This window comes from Microtus pennsylvanicus, chromosome 21 (genome assembly GCF_037038515.1).
Source record: "Microtus pennsylvanicus isolate mMicPen1 chromosome 21, mMicPen1.hap1, whole genome shotgun sequence".
NCBI classification, from domain to species: domain Eukaryota; kingdom Metazoa; phylum Chordata; class Mammalia; order Rodentia; family Cricetidae; genus Microtus; species Microtus pennsylvanicus.
This window is the reverse complement of record NC_134599.1, coordinates 35,166,166-35,187,504: the sequence shown is the minus strand read 5'-3', so window position 1 is coordinate 35,187,504 and position 21,339 is coordinate 35,166,166. Positions and strand designations below refer to the sequence as shown.

At 52.1% G+C, this 21,339-nt stretch overlaps 1 protein-coding gene across 6 annotated transcripts in view; it reads right to left on the bottom strand.

Moving 5' to 3' along the window:
- Ttc7a (tetratricopeptide repeat domain 7A) overlaps positions 1 to 21,339 on the bottom strand; it is a 106,386-nt gene that overhangs the window by 25,670 nt on the left and 59,377 nt on the right. For all 6 annotated transcript variants that reach the window (XM_075955596.1, XM_075955597.1, XM_075955595.1 and 3 more), the window contains 4 exons: positions 19,523 to 19,640; positions 18,262 to 18,319; positions 16,938 to 17,010; positions 12,075 to 12,235 (listed from right to left, as the gene is read on the bottom strand). In XM_075955596.1, coding sequence (XP_075811711.1) covers positions 12,075 to 12,235; positions 16,938 to 17,010; positions 18,262 to 18,319; positions 19,523 to 19,640 — 410 coding nt within the window. The remainder of the gene's footprint in view (positions 1 to 12,074; positions 12,236 to 16,937; positions 17,011 to 18,261; positions 18,320 to 19,522; positions 19,641 to 21,339) is intronic.

The window sequence follows — 21,339 nt, the reverse complement described above, 5'->3', positions numbered from 1 at the left end:
CTGCAGTCAGAAAGCAACTTTGCATCACTACCCCGAGCACATCAGAGAAGGTCGAAGCATTCAACCCAGATCATTAGCACAGTTGCTCACTAAGGACAAGGAAGGGCCGGAAGCTCTGCTGTGTCAAGTGCTAGCCCTTTCTTGTTAGGGAGGTCCGCCTGCGCCGGAAGCATGGCCAGGCAGCATGGGAAGTATTGCAGTGTGTTGGTATTCTGAGATCAGTACACTGGCAATACTATTATACAGCAGCTACCAGGGCAGCCTTTGCAGAATGGCTGAGTCGCTGAGACCAGTACAAGACTGCGGCCTAGTTCCCAGAGTGGTCAGCAAGCAGTGAGGCCACCTCTGCTGAGAATCACATGACCATAGACTTGGTCACCCATGTGGCTACACCTGCCTGCTCCAGGAAAGGTGAGCTGTGTTGGGAACCCCACTTGAGGTGTCTGAGCCGCGACCTGATCCAAGGATGGCGAGCCTTACTCTTCTCTGCACAGAGACCTGGGTCTCCACATCTCCCCCCAGCCCCAGCTTTTCACCTCTTTTTAGACTGTGACTGGAGATGGTGGAATTCACCCTCCTGTGCATTTCAGAAGAGGGCTCTGGGCTCACATTTGTTCCCACTTTCCCTCGAAAATGCCTTTTGTGCTGCTGCATACAGCAGCTGCCCTCTCCCTACCCGCGCTCACCTCTCCAGTTTCTTTTCTTTCCTTTCTTTTCTTCTTTCTTTTCCTTCCTTCCTTCCCTCCTTCCTTCCTTCCTTCCTTCCTTCCTTCCTTCCTTCCTTCCTTCCTTCCTTCCTTCCTTCCTTCCTTCCCCCAGCTTGTCCCTGCCTCTTTGATATAACCACCAGTATATTTTAAACTTGCTCCAATTCATGACTTTCTCTGCTTTGTAAAACTCTAAAACCTTTTAAAATGGCTTCCATGTTGGAACATGGAATTTGGGGTAACCTAATGTGTTCCTGAAACCATGGTCACTCAGAATGGTTTCAGAATAAACTAGCTCTTGACCCCTTTAATATGAGAACTATGGTTTTCATGTCAATACTGTTTTGTGAGGTGTTAGGGATTTACCCCGAGCCTCTTTTTTTTGTGTGTGTGTGGTTTTTCGAGACAGGGTTTCTCTGTAGCTTTGGTGCCTGTCCCGGAACTAGCTCTTGTAGACCAGGCTGGCCTCGAACTCCCAGAGATCCGCCTGCCTCTGCCTCCCGAGTGCTGGGATTTAAAGGCGTAAGCCACCACCGCCCGGCCTACCCTGAGCCTCTTGCATGTTATAAAAATCTCCTACCAGTCTTTTGTTTGGTTTGTTTCTTGAGAGAGGGTCTTACTATGAAGTCCTGGCACACCTGGGATTCTCGATGTGGACTAGGTTGGTCTTGAAGTTGTGGGTGAACCACTTGCCTCTGGGATTACAGGCATGGACCACCATGTCCAGCTCAACCTAGACTTCAAACCCCACTTTCCCCAAATCTTCTGCAACCTTTCTCGACCCATCTTCTGCTTATGAGGTCCTGAGGGCCCCAAACTAGGCAGAACACAGGGCCCAGCTGGGGGGGGGGGGAGCTGCAGGGAGAATGGGTGCTGTCCCATCTGTCCTTCACAGATCCCCACAGAGCACAGTATGCCAATATTTGGAGGTGCCTCTGCTTTCAGGAATACGAAACAGAAGAGACAATTGCTGCCTTAAGGTAACAATTACAGTGCTATAAATGTCAAATTGCCCAGAGAATCAAATGTTGTGTTTTTGGATCTGACTCCAATGCAAGGAAAGGAACGTGGAAGGGGGCTCTTGCTGGAAGAACGAGTGTGGGAGAGTGACGGAAACTGTGCTGGGCCGGAAGACAACAGCTCTTAGAGCAAGGGTGTTGTTGGGAAGGGGCGGGGGTCAGTCTAAGCCAACCTTCGCTTAGGGAGCCAAAACAGCAGCGTTCTAGGGCTGGTCAGCCCCCAGCTTTCTGGGGCTCTCCATAGACAGCCCTCTAGCCCACTGCTGTTAAGGAGTCACACCAAAGCCCCAGAGTCAGAGCCAGAGGTACCATGTGCCTGGGATAGCGAAAGCTGAGCTGGATGAATAGCCTCCACAACACAGGCTGTGTCCTCCTGGTGGCTGACATTCCACTCGCCTGAGTAACCTGGAGTGGAATTTCTCAACCCAACCACATCCTCTCTGGGTTGAGCAAGAGCTCCAACGATCACCCTTGGGTGTGAGCCTAAGGCTGAGGGTCCCGACGAGGCTCCAGATCAGCTCCTGAGGAGACTTCCTGGGTGGGTAGTAGAACACTGCCGGAGGGAGGGATCTTACAACAGAACTTGTCCTGCCTGACGTCCACACCACCAGTTTGGCCTCCTGTGACCTTGGGCTGGTGACATCGGTGTCAGCAAATCCTTGACACTTTTTCCTGCTTTGTTCCACATTGTGGTCTCTGCTGGGGCTCACCCCTCCCCGTCACATCTGGCCAATTCCTACACAGATACCACCCTCCAACTCTTTCAGTATCTCGTGGGGCTGTGTCTTAGGATTTCTACTGCTGTGAACAGACACCATGACCACAGCAACTCTTATAAATGAAAACACTGCAATGAGGTGGCGGCTTACACACAGTTCAGGGGTTCAGTCCACTATTATCATGGAGCAATATGGTGGCTGGGAGTACGGTGGCATGCAGGCAGACATGGTACTGGGGAGTTCTACATCTTCATCCAAACTCAGACACTGGCGGAGTTCTACATCTTCATCCAAACTCAGACACTGGCTGGTATCTTGAGCATATATCAGACCGCAAAGCCTACTTCCACAGTGTCACACTTCCTCCAACAAGACCACACCCACTCCAATAAGGCCACACCTCCTAATAAGTGCCACGCCCTTTGGCGGCCATTTTCTTTCAAACCAACTGTAACGGGTGCTATGTGCACCCCTTTCCCGTATAAGGTTTCACAATGTCTGGAAGTGTGCACTGTTGGCCTGGTCTTGAACTCAGGGGGTCTACAAATTCAGGTCTGTAAAAAAACTTGGATCCAGTTCTCACTACGACATTTGTATCTAGCCCAGGAAATGCACTGATTCTTTCCCTACCCAGCTATTAAGACAGAGCCCTTGGCAAACCACTGTGACTGGCTGGAGTTTTTATGGCCATGAGTTCATCAGAATCCTGTGTCATATAGATGAGTCTAAAATGGCTTTGCGTAAGTAACTATAAGACTTTAGTAAAAAGTTCCAAGGCCCAGGACCTCTTGCAAGAAGTCCCTGTGGGACTGTGTGTCCAGCTGGCACCTAATATCATGTTGTGTCTCTATTGCTCAAAAGTTTAATAATGAAGATAAGTTCGCGTAAAGTATTTTTTACCGGCTATTCCAGGAACAAGTGTGCGGCCAGTCCTGGCGTAGGTGGGAAAGTCACCATTTATCTTTGTGTCCCCTCAGTTTGTGCCCCACCTGCTCAAGAGGTTCCGTCAGTTTGCTAATGTCCCTCAGCAGCAGTGTGCCTTGCTTCCCCTGTTCCCGGGTGGGTACTTAGCATGTAGTGTGTGCCTAGCACGGGAGTCTGGTCACTTGAGTCCTTATAGCTGCAGTGGGGGGGGGGGACACGCGACACTAGGCAGGCAACACACTGGTCAATTCCATTCCAGCCTGCTCACAAACAGGGTCTGACCTCATAGGACAGGCTCTGAGGAGGAGTCACATGTTCTAGGTGTGCTATGTGGGTTCTAGGTGTGGTGTGCGGGTGTCTGGCTCTTTCTGACTGGGGCTGGGGGTGGAGGGTCATCCTCTCTGGGGCCAAAGGTAAAAATGTCTAACTGAAACATGTCTCTAAGACTGGAATATCACAATCTACTGGGTACCCTGACCAAAGCTATTCCAGGGGAAGGATGGTCAACTTCGACATTATTGTTCTTAAACTGCACCATGAATCCGGGCTTGGGAGACAGAAACTTGAACCAAAGTCTCACCTCTGCTGAGCGTGTCACAAGTTCCACATCTGTAAACCAGGAGGGAAATCACCTCCTCACATATTCCCCGTGAGGCTGAGCCCTGATGAGCTTGGAGCAACAGCTGAGAAACCCCAGGGAGGCACCCAGCTGACCGCAGCTCAGCTGCCCTGATGCTCAGGGCAGGCTCCTGCTTTGAGGCGGAAATCCTACGTGGTTCAGAAGACATTTCTAGGCCAGCTGCCTCTGAAGGCTCTGCAAAGTGCCTGAGCTCCCTGGCATGTTCAGTAAGGTCTGTAGTGTCTGCGATAAACGGGAACAATCCTTGGTTGCAATAACTCTCTTGCAATGTCTGCTCCCAGCAGAGAGCTGGGGTGCAGACAGAAGCCCACTGTCCAGCTCAGATCTCATGAGCATGTCCCAGGCCCCCTCATGCACATCTTAATTCTTCACCTCATGTACTGCGATGAGGTAAGGGAGTCACCCTGGCTGGCCCTGGCTCACTTCCTGCCAAATGGGACCCAGGGATACTTCATCCTTTCCAGCTCATTTTGTGTGCCCCAGCCTCTCCAAAACAGCCTATGTAGCCGCAAAGCAGAGATGGCAAGACCGAGGCTGTCCAGTGCCTGCACACGGTTCTCCTTGAGAACTGTTAGCTGTCGTCCTCGGACCTGTCTTCTTGCCAGGCCTGGGTTTATCTAGGCTGGGGTCAAGCAAGCTCTTATCTTCCAGTGCTTTTCCTTTAAACTCAACATACAAACCTAGGTCAAAGCACAGAAGAATGTAGTCTGGAAGGATTCCTCAAGGCCTAGAAGACATGGACGTCCCCAGGGCCCGGAGCAATTTGAAGGAAGCGAGGCTTCAAGGAAGCTTCCAGAACATTCCATTCTCACTGGTCCCACTGGTTTCCGCTATGCTCCTGAGGTCTTGGGAGGCTTTTCTTGCTCTCCCGGGCTCCTTGAAGGGTGGCAGCAGGTGTGGCAAGTGTAAGGAAGGGAACATTATCTCTTTAAAGGACAGTAATTAGTAATTCTAGCTGGGCCTGCTGCGCTGTTTTAATGAAGAGTTCTATTTTTACAGAAAACATATAATTGAGTGAAAAAGCAGGCTATTCTCTGAGTGAGGTGGCCCGCACTCTGTAGAGTCTGACTCCTCAGGCCCCACGTGAAGGGTTTTCCCTGATTTCCCCAGCTCAGACACAGAACGCTGAGCCGACTGATGGACGACTCGAGCATCTCTGCTTCTAGCCATGGAGCCTGAGGTAAGACACCAGGATTCGGCGCCTCATCCATGTCCCTGTGTGTAAAGTAGAAACAGCAACAGTTTCTATCACTCTTAGGGTTGCTGGGAGGGGAACAGGAACAGTGGAGCCGGGCGGTGGTGGGGCACACCTTTAATCCCAGCACTTGGGAGGCAGAGGCAGGTGAATCTCAATGAGTTTGAGGCCATTCTGGTCTACAAAGTGAGTTCTAGGAGATCCAGGACTGTTACACAGAGAAATCAACAAACAAACCAAAAAAAGATGGTGCTGTCCCACGGGTTTCTAGCATGTCATGGTATCTAGCTATTGCTGGAATATGGAGTAGATTCTAGACCCTACACTGGCCCTCACAGCTAATTAATCTTGATTGATGTATTATCTAATCTTTCCATCAACTTCTTCATATAAGAGTTATAAAGTCAAATCCTGGTGGGTGTGGTGGTACACGCCTGTAGTCCATGCACTTAGGAGGTAGAGGCAGGATGATCAGTAGACAAGGCTAGTCTAGGCTACGTGAGAGCTCATTTTACTAAAACACCACCAAACAGAAAGTCAAACCAAAATAGTTAAGCAGGACCAGGGCTGTGAGATGCCCAAATCCTCCATATGTCCTCCCCTTCTCTTCCTTCTGCCCCACGAGTTCCCTGTCCTGCCAGTCTGAGGGTCTCTTGAGGTATATGAGTGCCTTGCACCCATTGTCCACCCTCCACTGGGGTAGCAGACAGAGGAGAGGCCACAGTCTCTGCCACAGAGAAGCTCTCAAACCCAAATAAAGCAAGGGGAAAAGTCAGCATCCAGTCTTCAGTGGGGGTAGTTTTGCTCCAAGAACAGGGAGTCTCTGGGGACCAGCAAACTTGAATGCCCGAGAAGTCAGAAGGGTAACCAGGAGAGCCGAAACGCAGGAATAAAGGTGCTGGAGTAGGCACAGAGGCCCCTGTCTCATTCAGGATGATAGGGTGGGCACAAGGATGGAGGAGCTATATTCCCTACCCACAGCACTAGGCCATCCTCTTGGTCCTCAGTCAGCCTGTAATTACCCGGCTCATTGAGACCTGGTCTGGGATGCCAGGTCAGACTAAGCCATGCAGGGCTCACTGGATCCTCTGAACCCACTGCTCTGGGAAAGTCACGAGGGCAAGGACTGATCACACATGCTCACGTTCTTGGAGGGTGTGATTTTTATAGGGACTGTAGCAGAAGTGGCCTCCCTGAAAGGAGGCGGGGCCATCCCTAGTCCTAGTTTTATTACTCCCCCCCCCCCAGATGAATCGTTAACACTCAAGGGATCCTCTCTAGTAATTCTTAACCCCAAAGCTAGTGATTTTTCTCCTGGTGTGGAGGGTTATTGTGACCCCTGTTCCCTAACCCTTGAAGGCCCATGGTGATCCTCCGCTTCTTAATGAATTTAATTCTGAAGCTTTAAAAAGGAGTGGCCCCAAAGTCCCAGCTTCCTGGAGTAGCTCCTGTCCTTCAAAGGCCCCTGCTCCACCTGTGAGGAACCTCAGCCTGCAGATCTGGCACACCGCGCCCTGTACTGGCTATTCCCATCTGTGTGCAGTGCCAACTGCTGCCTGACCCTACCAGTCCAATGTCCCCACCTCGACTTCCTTCTGCCACAGGCCACCTCCAGACAAATTCCTAATAATCTTGCCAGACATGAACATAATAATCTCGCCAGACATGAACATAAAAGCACACAACACAGGGCCTTGCCATTTCAGGGAGACTGTCCGAGAAGCTCTTAGACAGGACAAGGGTAGGTTCCGGGCTGATAGAGCCTTGGTTCCTATCTATCATCTTTGTCCAGGGAGTTAACCCTCAAAGACCTGATGACTTCCCATTAAAGAGACAGGCCAGCCCTGCTCTTGCGGGCAGGGTCCTCTCAAATCGCATAGAGTAGGACCACAGAGGTGCTCATGGGATGGAGGAGGGGAAACGCTGAGCCAAGGAGGGGCTGACCTTTGAGAAGGATCTTACAGTGCCAGTGATTATGCCTGGCTTAGCACTTCCTCGGCCACATAGCCAGCGAGTCCTGGCCGCTGTCCCCACGCGCTGTGGCAGCCAAGCATGTTTAATGAACCCAGCAAAGTGATAAACTATGTTTGTGCTAATACCTTTGATTCCAACCCCCCTCCATGAGTGCTGGTATTTTAAGCATCCTTTTGATGTGCCACGAGCCCTTAACAAGAACAATCAAATAAACACACTGGGTTTAAGGCAGAAATGCTAACAGGAGTCCCAGGACTCTGGATCCCTTTGACTTGGTGGACTGTACCTCCAGAAATATGTCACATGTAACTTGAAAAATAGGTGAAGGGGGCCAGGTAGCTCAGAGAAATGCCCTGGAGGGTCAACTTTAGCCTCGACTGGATCTACCCACAGTCTGGCTCCAGCGGATACCTAGTTATTTCATCTCAAACATTTTCCAAAACAGCCCTGGTTTCCTGGGGCAGATGGCTGTAGTGATGCATTTGTTTATCTGGGGCGAGAAGAAGCTTGTGGAGAGGGCTATGTTGTTCCTACCCTGGCAAGTGCCTTTGGGACGCCAGCACACCTTCCCTAGGGGCTGGGCCAGCAGGGGCTCTCAGGAATGCCTACTCTGAGATAAGAGGTAGGTAGGCAGCCCTGCCCACTGTGGAACAGGGAAGAGAACACATTTACTCCTGTGTCACCTTAGGTATGCCCAGGGCCCTCAAAGTCAGCCTGGCAGGCTGCCAGGGCTGGGCAAGGGAAATGACTGACAGCCCGGTTATTGGAATGCTCCCATCATTAGCCTAGGAGCTTTGTTTGGTTTCTATGGTGACCTTTACTACAAGAGCCTGACTAAAGCTGAAGGAATGTGTTACCTAAAACCATCGCCCCAAAGTGCTCATGGCTTCAAGGAAGTATACTCATCAGCGATCTATTCTCTCCACCCCATATTCCTGTCCCTCCTGGTCAGGCTTCCCAGCTGCCTCTTTCATGAGAAGGAAGGACCCGCAAAGACAACTCTAGGCCTGCTTCAAATTCTCACATTCCCCACAGGAAGCCTGTGGCCCGCCTGGCCTTGGGCCCCCTGGCCAGCTGGCACATGTGTTTCGGGCTTAGTTGGAAGCCTGTGGGATTTCAGGAAACTGCTGGGGGTATCTGGTTCCCACCATACCAGGTTCACGCTGTCCCTGACGAGGCATCGTGTCTGCCTCATCACGTTTCTGCCTTTTTGAACCTGAGCTGCACTAACCAAAGGTCCTCTCCAGTCTGCTTCCTAATCTCTGAGTCAGAAGGGTTCTCAGAAGCTGGACTCCACGAGATTGGGTTCTGCTCTGCATGCCTAGATGGTGCCTGGTGTCCATGGGGAAATAGTAATCTCTCTACAATGAGATCCACAAAAGCTTGGTTCTGCTCTGCAAGCCTAGACGGTGCCTGGTGCCCATGGAGGAGCGGTGGCCTCTCCATAAAGCTTTTGACCTGCTCCCCCGAGCTGTGTCACTACTTAACCCAGCCGCATCCCCTTCCTTCAGTCCCAGGTGTCAATGAGACTGTGGCATTCCCTCCACACTCTGACCTTAGACATAGTTGTCCATCAGCCTTCTTTAGCCTGTGTCTCATGGTACACTTCAGAAGCAGAAGAGGCAGGGCAGATGTTCATTTTAAGGAGGCACAAGTTGATGTGGTTGGCATGGGTAAGAGTCAGAAGTTACTTACAAGGGCAAGTCACCTGACTGGCTCTCACACTAGGATAAAACTCATTAAGATGGGGGTTCACTCGCCTGTCAGCTTCCTCCTTTGCTTAGGCTGCTCCCAGGCGGTGCCGAAGCAGGTACCCCTACACAGGACCTGCTGGCTTTCCTCCCTGGGGGACAGTTCTTGAATCCCCTGCACTGGTAACTTTGCAGAAGGGAAAAGCCTTTAGAAGGCGTGGCCACCAGGATAATGGCTGCGCAGTGCTTGGCGGGAGACAACCTATACCATGGTCCTCTAAGTATCCCTGGAGAATAGACTTTGCTAAGAACAATGAGGTCAGGCCAAGGGGGGTCGGTCTGGGTTGTTTTGCTGAGTGGTATTTACTGGACTGGTTGTCTAACTGCTAGCAACAGCTGGAGCCACACATGGCTTGTTCCCAGCTCAGGGAGCAGCTGGAGAAGCAGGGGCACACAGTCAGTCGATGAGCAATGGTATTTGTCAGTGATCCCTGGCCCGTAATGGACTCAGTGACATTTCCTGCTAATCCATGGGTTTTTGTACTCCAAGGTTTCATCTGTGGGGAATAGTATTGACTTATTTGCAAAGGGATAGGGTCTCTCAATAGAGCCAGGAATATATATGTGTATAATTTCTTCTCCTTTAAGAAAAATTTATTTTTTCTCACACTCTGATGGCCTGAATCCCACAAATTCCTGTTCTGGTTAGTTTTGTAGCCTTCTAGGGCCAGATCAGATCACAGCGGAGCTCCTAAGTCTGAGAACTGATGGACTCATGATAAAGAATGACTTTACCTCATCTGACCCTCCCCCGAGCAGAGCAGGCTGAGTGGGGGATGTCTCTTCGGGGTAGAATACACTTATTTCCTGCCACTCTGCAGAACACTCTGTAGCGACAAGGACCAAGAATGTGCAGGATCTCACACCCTAGAGCTCCTGCTATCCCTCAGTGCAGCATGATGTCTCTGGAGATGAGCAGATCCCATGGCATACGCTGCCCCCTGAAGGCTCTGCCTGCAGAAGCAGACACACCATTTTTCTAGGCAGCTCCACACCAACATGAGGGAGGGAGTAGAAGGAAACACCAGGGAGCAGGCACGGTTAGGCTGCACAGCAGCAAACGGCGCGGTCTATATCCCATCCCCACCACCTCTGCGGCCCATCTAAGAACCTGCTGAAAACTATCTCCTTACCTGCAAGTAGAGAAAGTTCTCATTCATGGATACCCATGGGGGCTCCTCTTGAAGGGGTGGGGTAGATGTGGTGTGAGCTTGAATTGGCACCAAGCTCAAAGCCAAAACCTCTCTATCTTATTGTAAGGACTCTCAGGGGAATAGGGAACACCTAGGTGAGGTGAAAGGAAGGTAGAGAGGGCACAGCTGGGTAGAGCAGTGGGGCTCACTCACACCTCAAGGGAGCCAGGGGGGCTGCCCGAGCAGCCCCAGAGTAGGAAGATGGGAAGGAAGCCACTGGGTGGAAGCATCTTACTGGAGTGGCTCAGGGAACCAAAGGAATGGATCCCATTATACCCTAGTACACTTCCCACTGCTTGGGGTTCTGTCAGACTTTCAGCCAAGGTGCTAGCCTTCCACAGCACGCCAGGGAAGTGCACAGGGCTAGAAGGACATGTGAGGCCATGAAGAGATGCTGAGGAGCAAAATGGGAGACCCAGGAGCAGAAGGGCATTGCCCTGCTCCTCTCTGCTTCACATTATGGTTTCCATGGAAGATCTCATGGACTTGGGGCTAAAACATTTAGCACTGTGGCCCTCCTGGTACCTTGTCTCTTCAATACTCAGCCCTGGCAGTGGGCAGGACGTTCCTTCTCTCCTTACCCAAGGGCTCTAAGCTTTTCTCTTTGAGAATTTCTTTTTCTACTTCATGCCAACTGCTAGAGTAAATACACATGTGTGCACAGGCACATACCGATACATGTGCAGGCATGTAGAAAACACACATGCCAGCAGCAGAGAGTCAGGACCTGCTGGGCAGGTAAGGATGGAGCTTGGAAAAAGCAAGATACCACTGCAAAAAGTAGAGGCCTTTTTTTTTTCTGGACTTTTACTATATATAAAAATCATAAGACTGGGAAGCTGACTGAGTGGGTGAAGGCACTCGCTGCCAAGCCTAAAGATCCGACTGAGTTCTGTCCCCAGGACTCAAAAGATAGGAGAGAACTGATAACCTCAAGTTATCCTCAGACCTCCGCACATGCCCCATTGCATACCCTCTGTGCACCATTGCATGTGTGTACCATCCCATATAAATGTAATTTTTTAAATCTAAAGATAAAATAAAACATTGCCACCGGTACTGCTGCATTATACTTGGGATTCCTGTTGTCCACACCCGATTAATTTGTGTTTTATAAATTCCTGGATGGTGCGTCTTATAAAATGAATAATTATTTCTCCAAGGCTGGAGCAAGGTTCAAAACTGTATTCTTCAATACAAGGATGGACTTGTCCAAGTGGACACACACTTTAGTTATACCTGGCTATGAACAGCTGGGACCCACTGGGGCAGGATAACGGGGTATGCGTGAGGAGGATCAGATAGGATCAGGAATTGGGCTGGGATAGTTTAGACTGCAGACAGCAGTCTTGGCAAGGAGAAACAGGAAAAGGCTCAGAGGTCATCAAAACATGACCTCCCCCTCGATCCCGGCATAGCCACAATGGCATTTGCCTTGATTAGCCCTGATGTGCCTTTGTGATCTGAGGGGAAGGAGATCTAATCCTGCTCCCCCTGCTGCTGCCCTCCCACTGCAGTGTGAACCCTGCTCTAAGAGGCACGGCAAGTGATTGGTGTGATAAACATGAAGGGTCAGGACCACCTTGGAGGAAGATCACTGTTTCCCCAGCTTCCAGGAAAGGATGCAGTTGGGCAGGTTCCTCTGTTCTTTAGCCAGCGTTAGAATTTCATCCTCGGCCGGCTGTGTCAGGATCATGATCATGTCACATGCCTTCCTTACCAAGTGGCCTACCTGAGGGCAGGAGCACTCTGGGCTCCCTGGTCCCCACCAAGGCCCCTCTGTGCATACCGCCACAGCCCTTGCCATTCCTACACGACCTTGTCCCTCTACCCGGGAAGTGTCTAAGCAACGGACACTTATTCCCTGTGTACTGACTGCAATGTGACAAGCTGAGGTGTGCACAGGCGACTATGCACAGCCCTTCACCCAGCAGTGAACCCAGGAGACTCACTTGAAGTTCTCGGGGTACTCGGTGACGGCCATATTGATGACATCCAGGGCGTGCTGGTAGTGCTTCTGGGCAGAGAAGAGCAGCGCTAGCAAGTGGAGGGCATTGGCATCATCCCTGCTCACCGTCAGGGCCTCCTGGAGATGCTCCATGGCGCTGGAGATCTGCCAGGAGAGAACGCCAGTTTAGGGACCTTACCCCAGGACTCAGATTCCAGCCACGGCTCAGCTCAGCCCAAGTGTGCCTGGAGCAGCGGAAGCAAGGGCATTAATAAAACATTTCCTGTCAGACAGCCTGGCAAGGGATTTGGGGAGACGAAGGTAAGCATTTTGAATGGGAGGAGTTGGAAGCCTCAGGCAAAGGCTGCCTGTCACATGTGGAAGGCCCTTCTCAGAGTTTTGCTGACAGGGGTCAGAGTCCCACTCAAGAAAGGTATGGGAAAGGGAGTGCTCTAGGAAGGTGGGGACCGAAGGCAGGAAGGCAGCAGGGATGAATGGCAGAAAGGAAGGAGTGTCCTCAGAAAGAGCAGTGTGGGGCTTAGCTAGAACGGAGGCTTGGTTTTTGTATTGGGTGTTTTTCAACTCAATAATTATTGAGAGTAGTTCTATAGGAAGATTAGATAGGAAGATGAGGCCAGCTCACACAGGGCCAAGAAAGCCACTGAGAAGCCACAGGTGGTTCTAGAGTGAAGCAAAGCCTTCCCCTCAGGTGCAGCAGACCGCTGCCACATAGAGCCCTGGAGTTCACAGCTCAGGTTTGCCTCCCTTCCTGGTGCTGAGTGGAGGAGGGCAGGTCCCCACTGCTCTGGGAGTCCTGCAGACTGGCAAGGAAGACAACACACCTCTGGCCCTGCTATCTTGCCAAACCCTTGCTCCTAGCAGGACCTGGGAAAACTCTGATGGTCTCTTCTGTTGAAAAAGGTGGGTGGGGGGAAGCACGGTTCAGGGGAGAACAAGAGATCACCCTGGATGCGTCTCTCTCTGTCCTGTTCTCCTCCAGTGCCTCCACACGCCCTTGGCTCGGCCACACAGGCCAGTAAGCACAACGGACTCTCCTCACATGGCCTAGGGACGCTTGGCAGAGTCTGGGAAGTTTCCACAAGTGTTTAAGAGTGAAAGAAACTCTGGTTGTCACTAATGGGAACACACTCCTTCAAAGGAGGTTGGGCTGTGCTAGTATGTGCAGCGACTCCTTAGCTGTCCAGCGTGACCTGCTAGGTGGCCCTGCATCGCCTCCACTACCTCCTCCTCCTCCAGCAAAGGCATGCAAGATGGTCTCTTGTTCCCAGCCCACCTGCCACTTGCTATCTAAATCTAAAGAGCATGCTCTTTGGAGGACTATTTGGGTGTTAGAAAAAGCAATACCTTATTTGTGAATTTGAAAGACCCGGGTCTCTTGTCCCTGGGAGCTCTTGCCTTTCGGAATTCTATGTCCTACACGTTAGGCATATGGCTTACCTTAGATGGATTAAACTGGTAGGGTATGTACAATTGGACATGCTCGGACACCTTCTAACCCTTTGTCTGCTCAAGCATCTCCAGCCTGAGAGGCTGGCATTTCAGCACTGGTTGGCATAGGCTAAGCCCACACAGCCTGCTGATGCTACACTAGGTGAGTGAGGGGCTCAGTATAGGCTGGTGGTTCTCAACCTTCCTAATGCTGTGACCCTTTAATACAGTTCCTCACGTTGTGGTGATACCCCCCACCATAAAATTATTTTTGTTACTACTTCATAACTGTAAGTTTGATATTGTTATGAATCATAACATAAAATATCTGATATGCAGGATAGCTAATATGTGACCCACAGGTTGAGAACTACTGATGTAGGCCAATTCTTAAGCTGCAGATTTAGAGTGCAGTACGGTAATGTCCAGCCCATAATCTCCATCCTCAGGACTTCTGGCATTCATTCCAACTTGGCTCAGTGGCTCAGAATGCATGAGGCTTCTTCTCCCTGCAGCCTAGTAAATGGCACTGTCATCGCAAGGCTCTGCTTCTGTCGAAATGCCCACCCATTCCCCTGCCTTCCCCTTAGCTACCTACCCATTGTGTGTGTGGAGGCTGTGACCAGAGGAAGGACTGGGAGAGACACAGCACCAGGCAGGAGGGAGGGGGGTGAGGATGGCCTGTTTGGACAACACACTAGCTATGAGCTCAGCAAGGCCGGGCTCTACTGTTACTCTTGTCATGCGTGCCACAGTGTGGTAAACACCTTCCAGAACACTGATGGAGAAACACCCCCTCCTACCCACATCCTCACAGAGTCAAAAGCTTTGACTCCTGAGAAGGATGGAATGTATGGACCTCAGCTCCTCCACTGCTCTGCTGGTACCCAGGGCAAGGTAGCAACACCTCTCTGGCCTGCTTTTCCTTTGTAATAGGATGCGGCCAGGCTCCCGTGGAAGCTCCAAGGCTTAGGTTTGAGATGGCTCGGTGCATTTCCCAAAGCCTGTGTTCCCAGTGAGTCCTCAGGAGACCCCACAACGACAGAACTGTAGGATTCCTCCCCCCAGTCCGAGGGCATGTGCTTGAGGCGGCTGTATCCATTCTGGCCACTCTGGCCACACCAGGGTCCTCTGGTCTGTCCAGGGACGAACCCAGGGTGTCTCACTTGCCAATCTGCGCTCTGTCACTGACCTGTGCAGGCCTTTGTCTTTCTCCTTAGCAGACCTAAGACCCCAGCCTCTCACGTTCCCTTTGGGGCTTTGCACTCTCAGTGTGCCAGGCCTGTCACAGTGTCCCCTTCTAGCCACTAAGTGCATAGGTCAAGGAGAGCATGAAGCACCAGCTAGGGGCTACCACTGAGTGGATGTGACTCTCCGAAGCTGGCCCTGCCCAGTGACTCACCAGAACAGACCCCACTACCCTGGGAGGGGTGTCCAAACACCCCAATATCATAGCTCAGAGCAGCCAGCCATGCTCTAGGCAGAAAGACCCAGAAGGAAGGTCACAGAGACCCAAACAGGTCTAGCTTAAGAGTCTATTCAAGGTCCTCAGCCCTCTGGAACTTTCTAGACATCATGTCCCCAAGGAAACTGAGTGCCAGACTCCATTGATCTCACAAGCATTGTTTTCAGAAGATGGGTGCTATTTATCAAAGACGGATGAATAACTGAAGAGATTAAAAAATGCATCACCGAAGGCTTATCATCAACGTGACTGGCAAGGGAAGCACCGGGCTCCTTTACAGAGAGCTAAAAATAGAGTGGTCTCAGGTTAACTTTCCGTCTGTTCCTAGAGGCTGAGTGATTTTCCAAGAGGAGCGGCACACAGAGAGCAGGCCTATCGCTAGGATAGCAGCCCCGGGCCAGGGCCCAGGGGTCAGGATCGCAGCCCCGGGCCAGGGCCCAGGGGTCAGGATCGCAGCTATGGGCCAGGGCCCAGGGGTCAGGATCGCAGCTATGGGCCAGGGCCCAGGGGTCAGGATCGCAGCTATTGGCCAGGGCCTAGGGGTCAGGATAGCAGCCCCGTGCCAGGGCCCAGGGGTCAGGATCGCGGCGGCTATAAGGCCGAGGTGGCAGAGTGATGAATGAGTCACGGGGAGGAGGTGGTGTGAGGGAAACAAACAGAGGAGCAGGAAGCAGGAGGAAGGACAGCGGGACCACTGGATAGAAAACAGCTGAGACGGAGGTGGTGGAGACGGAGGACCTGGACTGGCAAATCAGGCTGCACAGGCACCGCTAAGAATCCCGGTGTGAGGCAAGAAGGAGCTTCCAGTAGTGGGGCTACCACTCAGTGAGAAGTCAAGAGGCCGGAGTCCCACTACTCCTGGGTCAGAGGAAACAGCTAGCGTGGCTGCTCTAAGGTCAGGTGTGATAATGGGACCAGCCTCCTGGCAGGGGTCCAGGTTACCCAAGGTCCTATCTCCAAATGGGCCAGAGCCTCTTTGCTGGGGCAGAGTGAACTTCTGGCCACAGTGTGAAATGAGGTCATGTTGACCCTGCAAGGGAAATGAACAGGACTGCCTCACTTGTCCATGTATGAACGTGGACTTCCTTTTTCTCGGTTGCTTAGTTTCTTGAGACAGTGTCCTGTTGTGTACCCCAAACTGACTCACTCTGTAGCCTAGGCCGACCTCAAACTCAAGAATTCTGCCTTAGCCTCCTATGTGTATCAGGACTGCAGGAGCGCGCCACCACGGGTCTGGCTGTACACAGCGCCTACGAGGCTTCTCCCAGCCAGTGGTTTTGAGCTTAACACGTTTCCCAGTGGCAGGAGAGGAAAGCTGTCCTGGGGCCTCAGGCCACCTATAGTCCCCCAGCGTCAGCATGTGCTGGGTCAAGGCCACCAAAGACGCCCAGGGTGCTAGCCTGAGGGATGCAGGATGCATGGGATCAGAGGAGATTCTGAAAGGCATGATTTAGGGCAGTTATAATAGCTGGGATCCCCTGTCCCTACCTCATGGGTCACTATCAGGAAAAGGTGGCTCTACCTGGAGAGATATAAGTGGTCATGGTGGTGATGGTCTTGGTAGGGCAAGGATGGCTACCCCACTGAACCCCCCCAAGATCAGGAGCCAGCAGTGGTGTCTTTGGGGTCACACAGAAACCCATCCAGAAATAGCTCCCCATGCCAATCACACTTTCCCCAAGTTGAGGGTAGGGGGCAGGACACGAGCAAATGATGCTGTGGTCACTTACCCATGTCTCAGGAAACTGCAATATTCTAAGGAAAGTCAGGACATTGAATAGCCCTTCCTGTGTGCCCATCACCAGTGGGCTGAGGTAACCACATTAACCAAATCCTCACTAGACTCCTCACACAGATGCTCACATGAAAGACAAGGGCACCAAGAGACAGTCGGTCCCACAGGGGAGATCAGAAGCCCCACAGATCTGAGGGTTAGGAACCGTGACAACACACCTGTCGGACGAGGGCAAGCTGCAGGGAGACATAGAAGATAATCTGGGGGTCATCGGGTGCCAGTTCCTGGGCTCTGCAGGGGAGAGGAGCCAAGAGTCAGTTACTGTCAGTTGAGCAGCCTGCCAACCTTGTGCTGGGGGCTGGGGGCAAACAGCCCTTCTCAGATGGCGGCTGATGGCTCAGTCAGGTCCACAGGCAGCTCACGGCACAGAACAGTGGCTCAAGGAGGGCTGGGACAAACTGAGGTAGGGTATCTCCAAGGTGACAGACCTCAGATGAAGGGTAGGACGGGGACGGGGAAAGACAGCGTCACATCTGTGACTGACACCCTGGCTGTTTCTCTGTGGACAGCAGTTACCCTGACTGTGTCTCTCTCAAAGCACACTCACACTGCCCCGAGAAGGAGGCAGGGCCTCTCAACTGCCAGTCTGAGCAAGGAGTCCCGGGCGCGCAGCACTGGTGGAGAGGTGGGCAAGACTGAAGGCCGGAATAGCTTGCTTTTTTGGTTGGGGAACAGCCTGACCCAGAGGGAAGCTGGTGTGTCACACACTCCAGTGGTACAAGGAGTCCTAGCCAGGTCCTCCCTAGTAACATCCCTCTGTCACTTCAATGTGGGGGATGGGGCTTAGTGGGTCAGGCCAGGGGAGGGAGGCTCAGAGGGGCTGGGTCTGAGCAAGGCACTGGCTCCCCCCCCCCCCCCCCGCCCTCCCGACTCCAGGAAATCTCTGAAGTTGTGGGTGGGAAGTTCCTGCAGCTCTGGTGTGGTCAGGCTAGAGGGCACCGACATCACTCTGGAGGCCCTGCTATCTGAAGGATACCACGTAGCAGCGGCTCTCAACCTTCCTGATGCTGCAACCCTTCACTACAGCTCCTCATGTTGTGCTGACCCCAACCATAAAATGATTTCATTGCTACTTCATAACTGTAATTGATGCTGTTATGAATTGTAATGTAAATATCTGATTCGTAAGATACCTTGTATGTGACTCCCAAAGGGGTCATGACCCACAAGCCTGAGAACCACTGATGTACAGGCTGCATTTCCTGTTTTCTGTCCAGTATCAGAACACCAGCAGAAGCGTGGGAGTCCCAGGAACAAGGGTTGGGCCTGGCAGCAGGGGCCCCCAGTGCCCAGCGCTGAGGGCAAGGTTACCCAAAACAACAACCTACTCCTGCCTGCTGGGTGGCCATCTGGCATTATGATTTCCTTATCCATGAGAGGGAAGACAGAGACATCCATTTCAGAGAGTGGGACTTCATTGTGGGACCCTCCACTTTATCGCCCTGCATGCGAAGAAGCAAAAGATTATAGGCGTCTCCTCACCGCTCAAGTGTCTGCAGCGCCTTGCGGTGCAATTCATCTTGCTTGGACTTCAGGGTGGCTGCAGGAGACACAATGGATTGTGTGTGGGTCACAGAAGAAGTGCATCTCTCCAGTCCATCCCCAGGGCACAGGAACTTAGCCAGAAGGAGCCAACCAGGGTCCTGTTTACAACCCTCAAGGTCCAGTACCTGGGTTCAAGGCACTGAAGACCGCTGTGAGAGCAATAGCAGACTATAACTAAGGGACTGGTGGCCACTTCCTGAGCCCAAGCAAGGATGATGGTGCCTGAAGTCCCATGACCTTGGGTCTGAGAGGTAGAAGGGCATTCAGTACTGGACTGTCCTATATGGCTTCAAGGGTTCCTTGAACCTACACATAGGGGCGGGCACTAGGGGGCATGGGTGAAGTCTGGGTGGGGGTCATTGCTCCCTCCCTCCCAGACTTCAAGGACACAAAAGCAGGTGTCTCTCTAGTCAATGAGGAGGCACTGGGCTGAACTGGGAAGGCTAGGAACAGAACACCAGGCCTGAGGCGGGAAGGGTGAGAATCTTATGAAACTCCTGTAGGTACTTGATACTGTGACATTCTCGAGGAGGGATTTCAAGGACCCCAGAGGGCTGCTGCAGAGCTGAGGGTAAAGGCAGGTCTGTGAGAAGTGGAAGGAAGCCATGGTGGGGTGGAGGGCTGATGACACTGCAGATAAGAGTACCAGGATATCACAGAGGGCAGTGAGGACTGGGCAGGGCCTACATGGGTCAGTGAGGAGGAATGGCACATTGGTGGGTGTCTGAGTGAGAGTGGAAACTCTTGGAACTGAGGGAGGGGTGTGTGTGTGTGTGTTTGTGTATGGGGGGGGTGTGATAGCGGGGGTGTGTGTTAGGGTGTGTGTGTGTGGTGGTGTGTGTGAGTGTGGTAGGGTGTGTGTGTATGTGTGTGTATGCGTGTGTGTGAGTGTGGTAGGGTGTGTGGGTATGGTAGGTGTGTGTGTATATGCGTGTGGGGGGTAGGGTGTATGTTTGTGTGGTAGGATGTGTGTGTGTATATGTCGTAGAGTGTGTGTATATGTGTGTGTATGTGCGTGGGGGGTAGGGTGTGGGTCTATGTGTGTCTATGTGTGTGTTAGGGTGTATTGGTGGGGTATACACATGCATATATCCCAGAGGAGGGCTGTTATCTGTGGGGAGTACCAAGGGCTCACTAGTAGAATGAGACACCTTGGAAACATCCCACCCTCAGGCAGATTCTCTGGCCTGACACTCACCGTCAGTGGCCTGCAGACTGTAGGTGAGACCCAGGGCCAAGTAGCCTTTAGGCAGGAACTCTCCTGCTTCCTCTCCAAGGCCGATCACCACCGTGGCAAAGTGTTCTGCCTCTTCTAGCTGCAAAAAGGAAAGGTAGTGGTCACTGGGGTGGGCTTGGCGGTCCTGAGCAGGAAAGGGAGGATAGTAACCAACCTGGGGCAGTGTCAGCCCCAAGTATAAACAGAACAGTTCCCAACACTGGAACTGTAGGTAACGTGACTTATCCAGGCCCTACAACTATTGAGGAGGAAGTATCTCCCTGTATGTAGGAGCCAGTGTTCAAGGTCGCAGGTGCCAGCTCTTCCGGACAAACAGACAGACAGACTCCCTGCCTGGGAGAGCCAGCTCCCACAGCCTTCTGTGCTGAGAGCATGAACTCCAAACAGGCCACGTGTGGCTCCTCTTCACGTGGTCCCTGCAAGCAGGGCCTGCTCAGCAGACAGAGGGGAGCCACGGCTGGCTGGGCCTTGTTGAACATGGCCAACCCTGCAGAGTAGGCAGGCTGCCACACAGGCTAGTCTGGAGCTCACTCCCTCCCTTCCTGAGCAGGAGCCAGTGAGCTTGAACATTCAGGGGAAAAAGGCCCTGGGCTGTTTTTGTCCTGGGAGCAGGGGGACTGTTCCAGTTGGAAAAGGTCCAACTGGCATGGGCCATGTGAACACACATCCTCACACACAACACGGGACACAGGGAGAAGGCACATGAGGGGGAATTTATGGATACTTTGCGGCACACATAACAGTGAGGCTGGCTGGGGTGTAGGGCTGGGGCTAAGGCTGTGTCCATTCTCATGTGTCTCCACCAACTCTTTCCCACGTGTCCCTAACCTGCTATGTAATGCATAGCAATATGTCTATGTTTTATCCAGAATATTGACTCCCAGGGCCGCTTCCTTCAACATCTCCCTCCCACTCACACACCACTTCCGACAGACAATGGATGGGCAGGCAGACAGACAGACAGACAGACAGACAGACAGACTACAACTATGCCCCAAGCTCAGGTATCCCATCCAGCTAGAGAATCACAAAAGCAATCCAGTGGAGGCCAGAGCACACTCTGGCTGGCTTCCAGCCACGCCCAACCCTACTGATATCCTGACTTAAGCTGGTTTGCCCAGGAGGAGTTGGGTAGCTCTGACTGTTGGCCACAGCTGTGGAGAGTGTGCAGGTAAAATCTTTCTCCCTGAAGTGTGGCGGGATTGCCTGAGACAGAGGCCATGGAGAAATGAATGGGCCGAGTCCCCAGTTTGGACCCAGCTATGAGGAGCCAGGTGAAAATAAAAAAAGAAAAAGAAAAGAAAAGAAAAAGAAAAAAAGAAAAGAAACCCCTCCAAACCTGAAGGAGTAGAGCAACACTGTGGTGCAAAGAACAGGACTCCTGAATGTACCATGTTCCCTACAGGGCCAACACTATTTTGAGTTCTGTTGCCCCCCCCCCCACAAAGCAGCCCTTCTGCATGTGGATTCACTGCAGTAATTATAAAGGAAAAATAGTATTAATTCCAAGTAAGTTAATGTACAATACAATAATTACACATGGTATTAATAGACACGGGCGCTTTAGCTAGCAAATGGGGAGGGTGCTGTCATGGCAAAAATGAAAACCAAAGAAAAACAAAACCTTTTACTAGGCACACTGTCCCTCTTCGTCGAAAGCAGGTGTGCCACACGGAGAGCCTTAGAATTCGGCTCTGAAGGGCTAGGACCCAGCCAGGCTCCGAACCAGCCCGACCCCCAGGTCAGTTCTCGTCACAGAGACAGAGCACCGTGGGGGT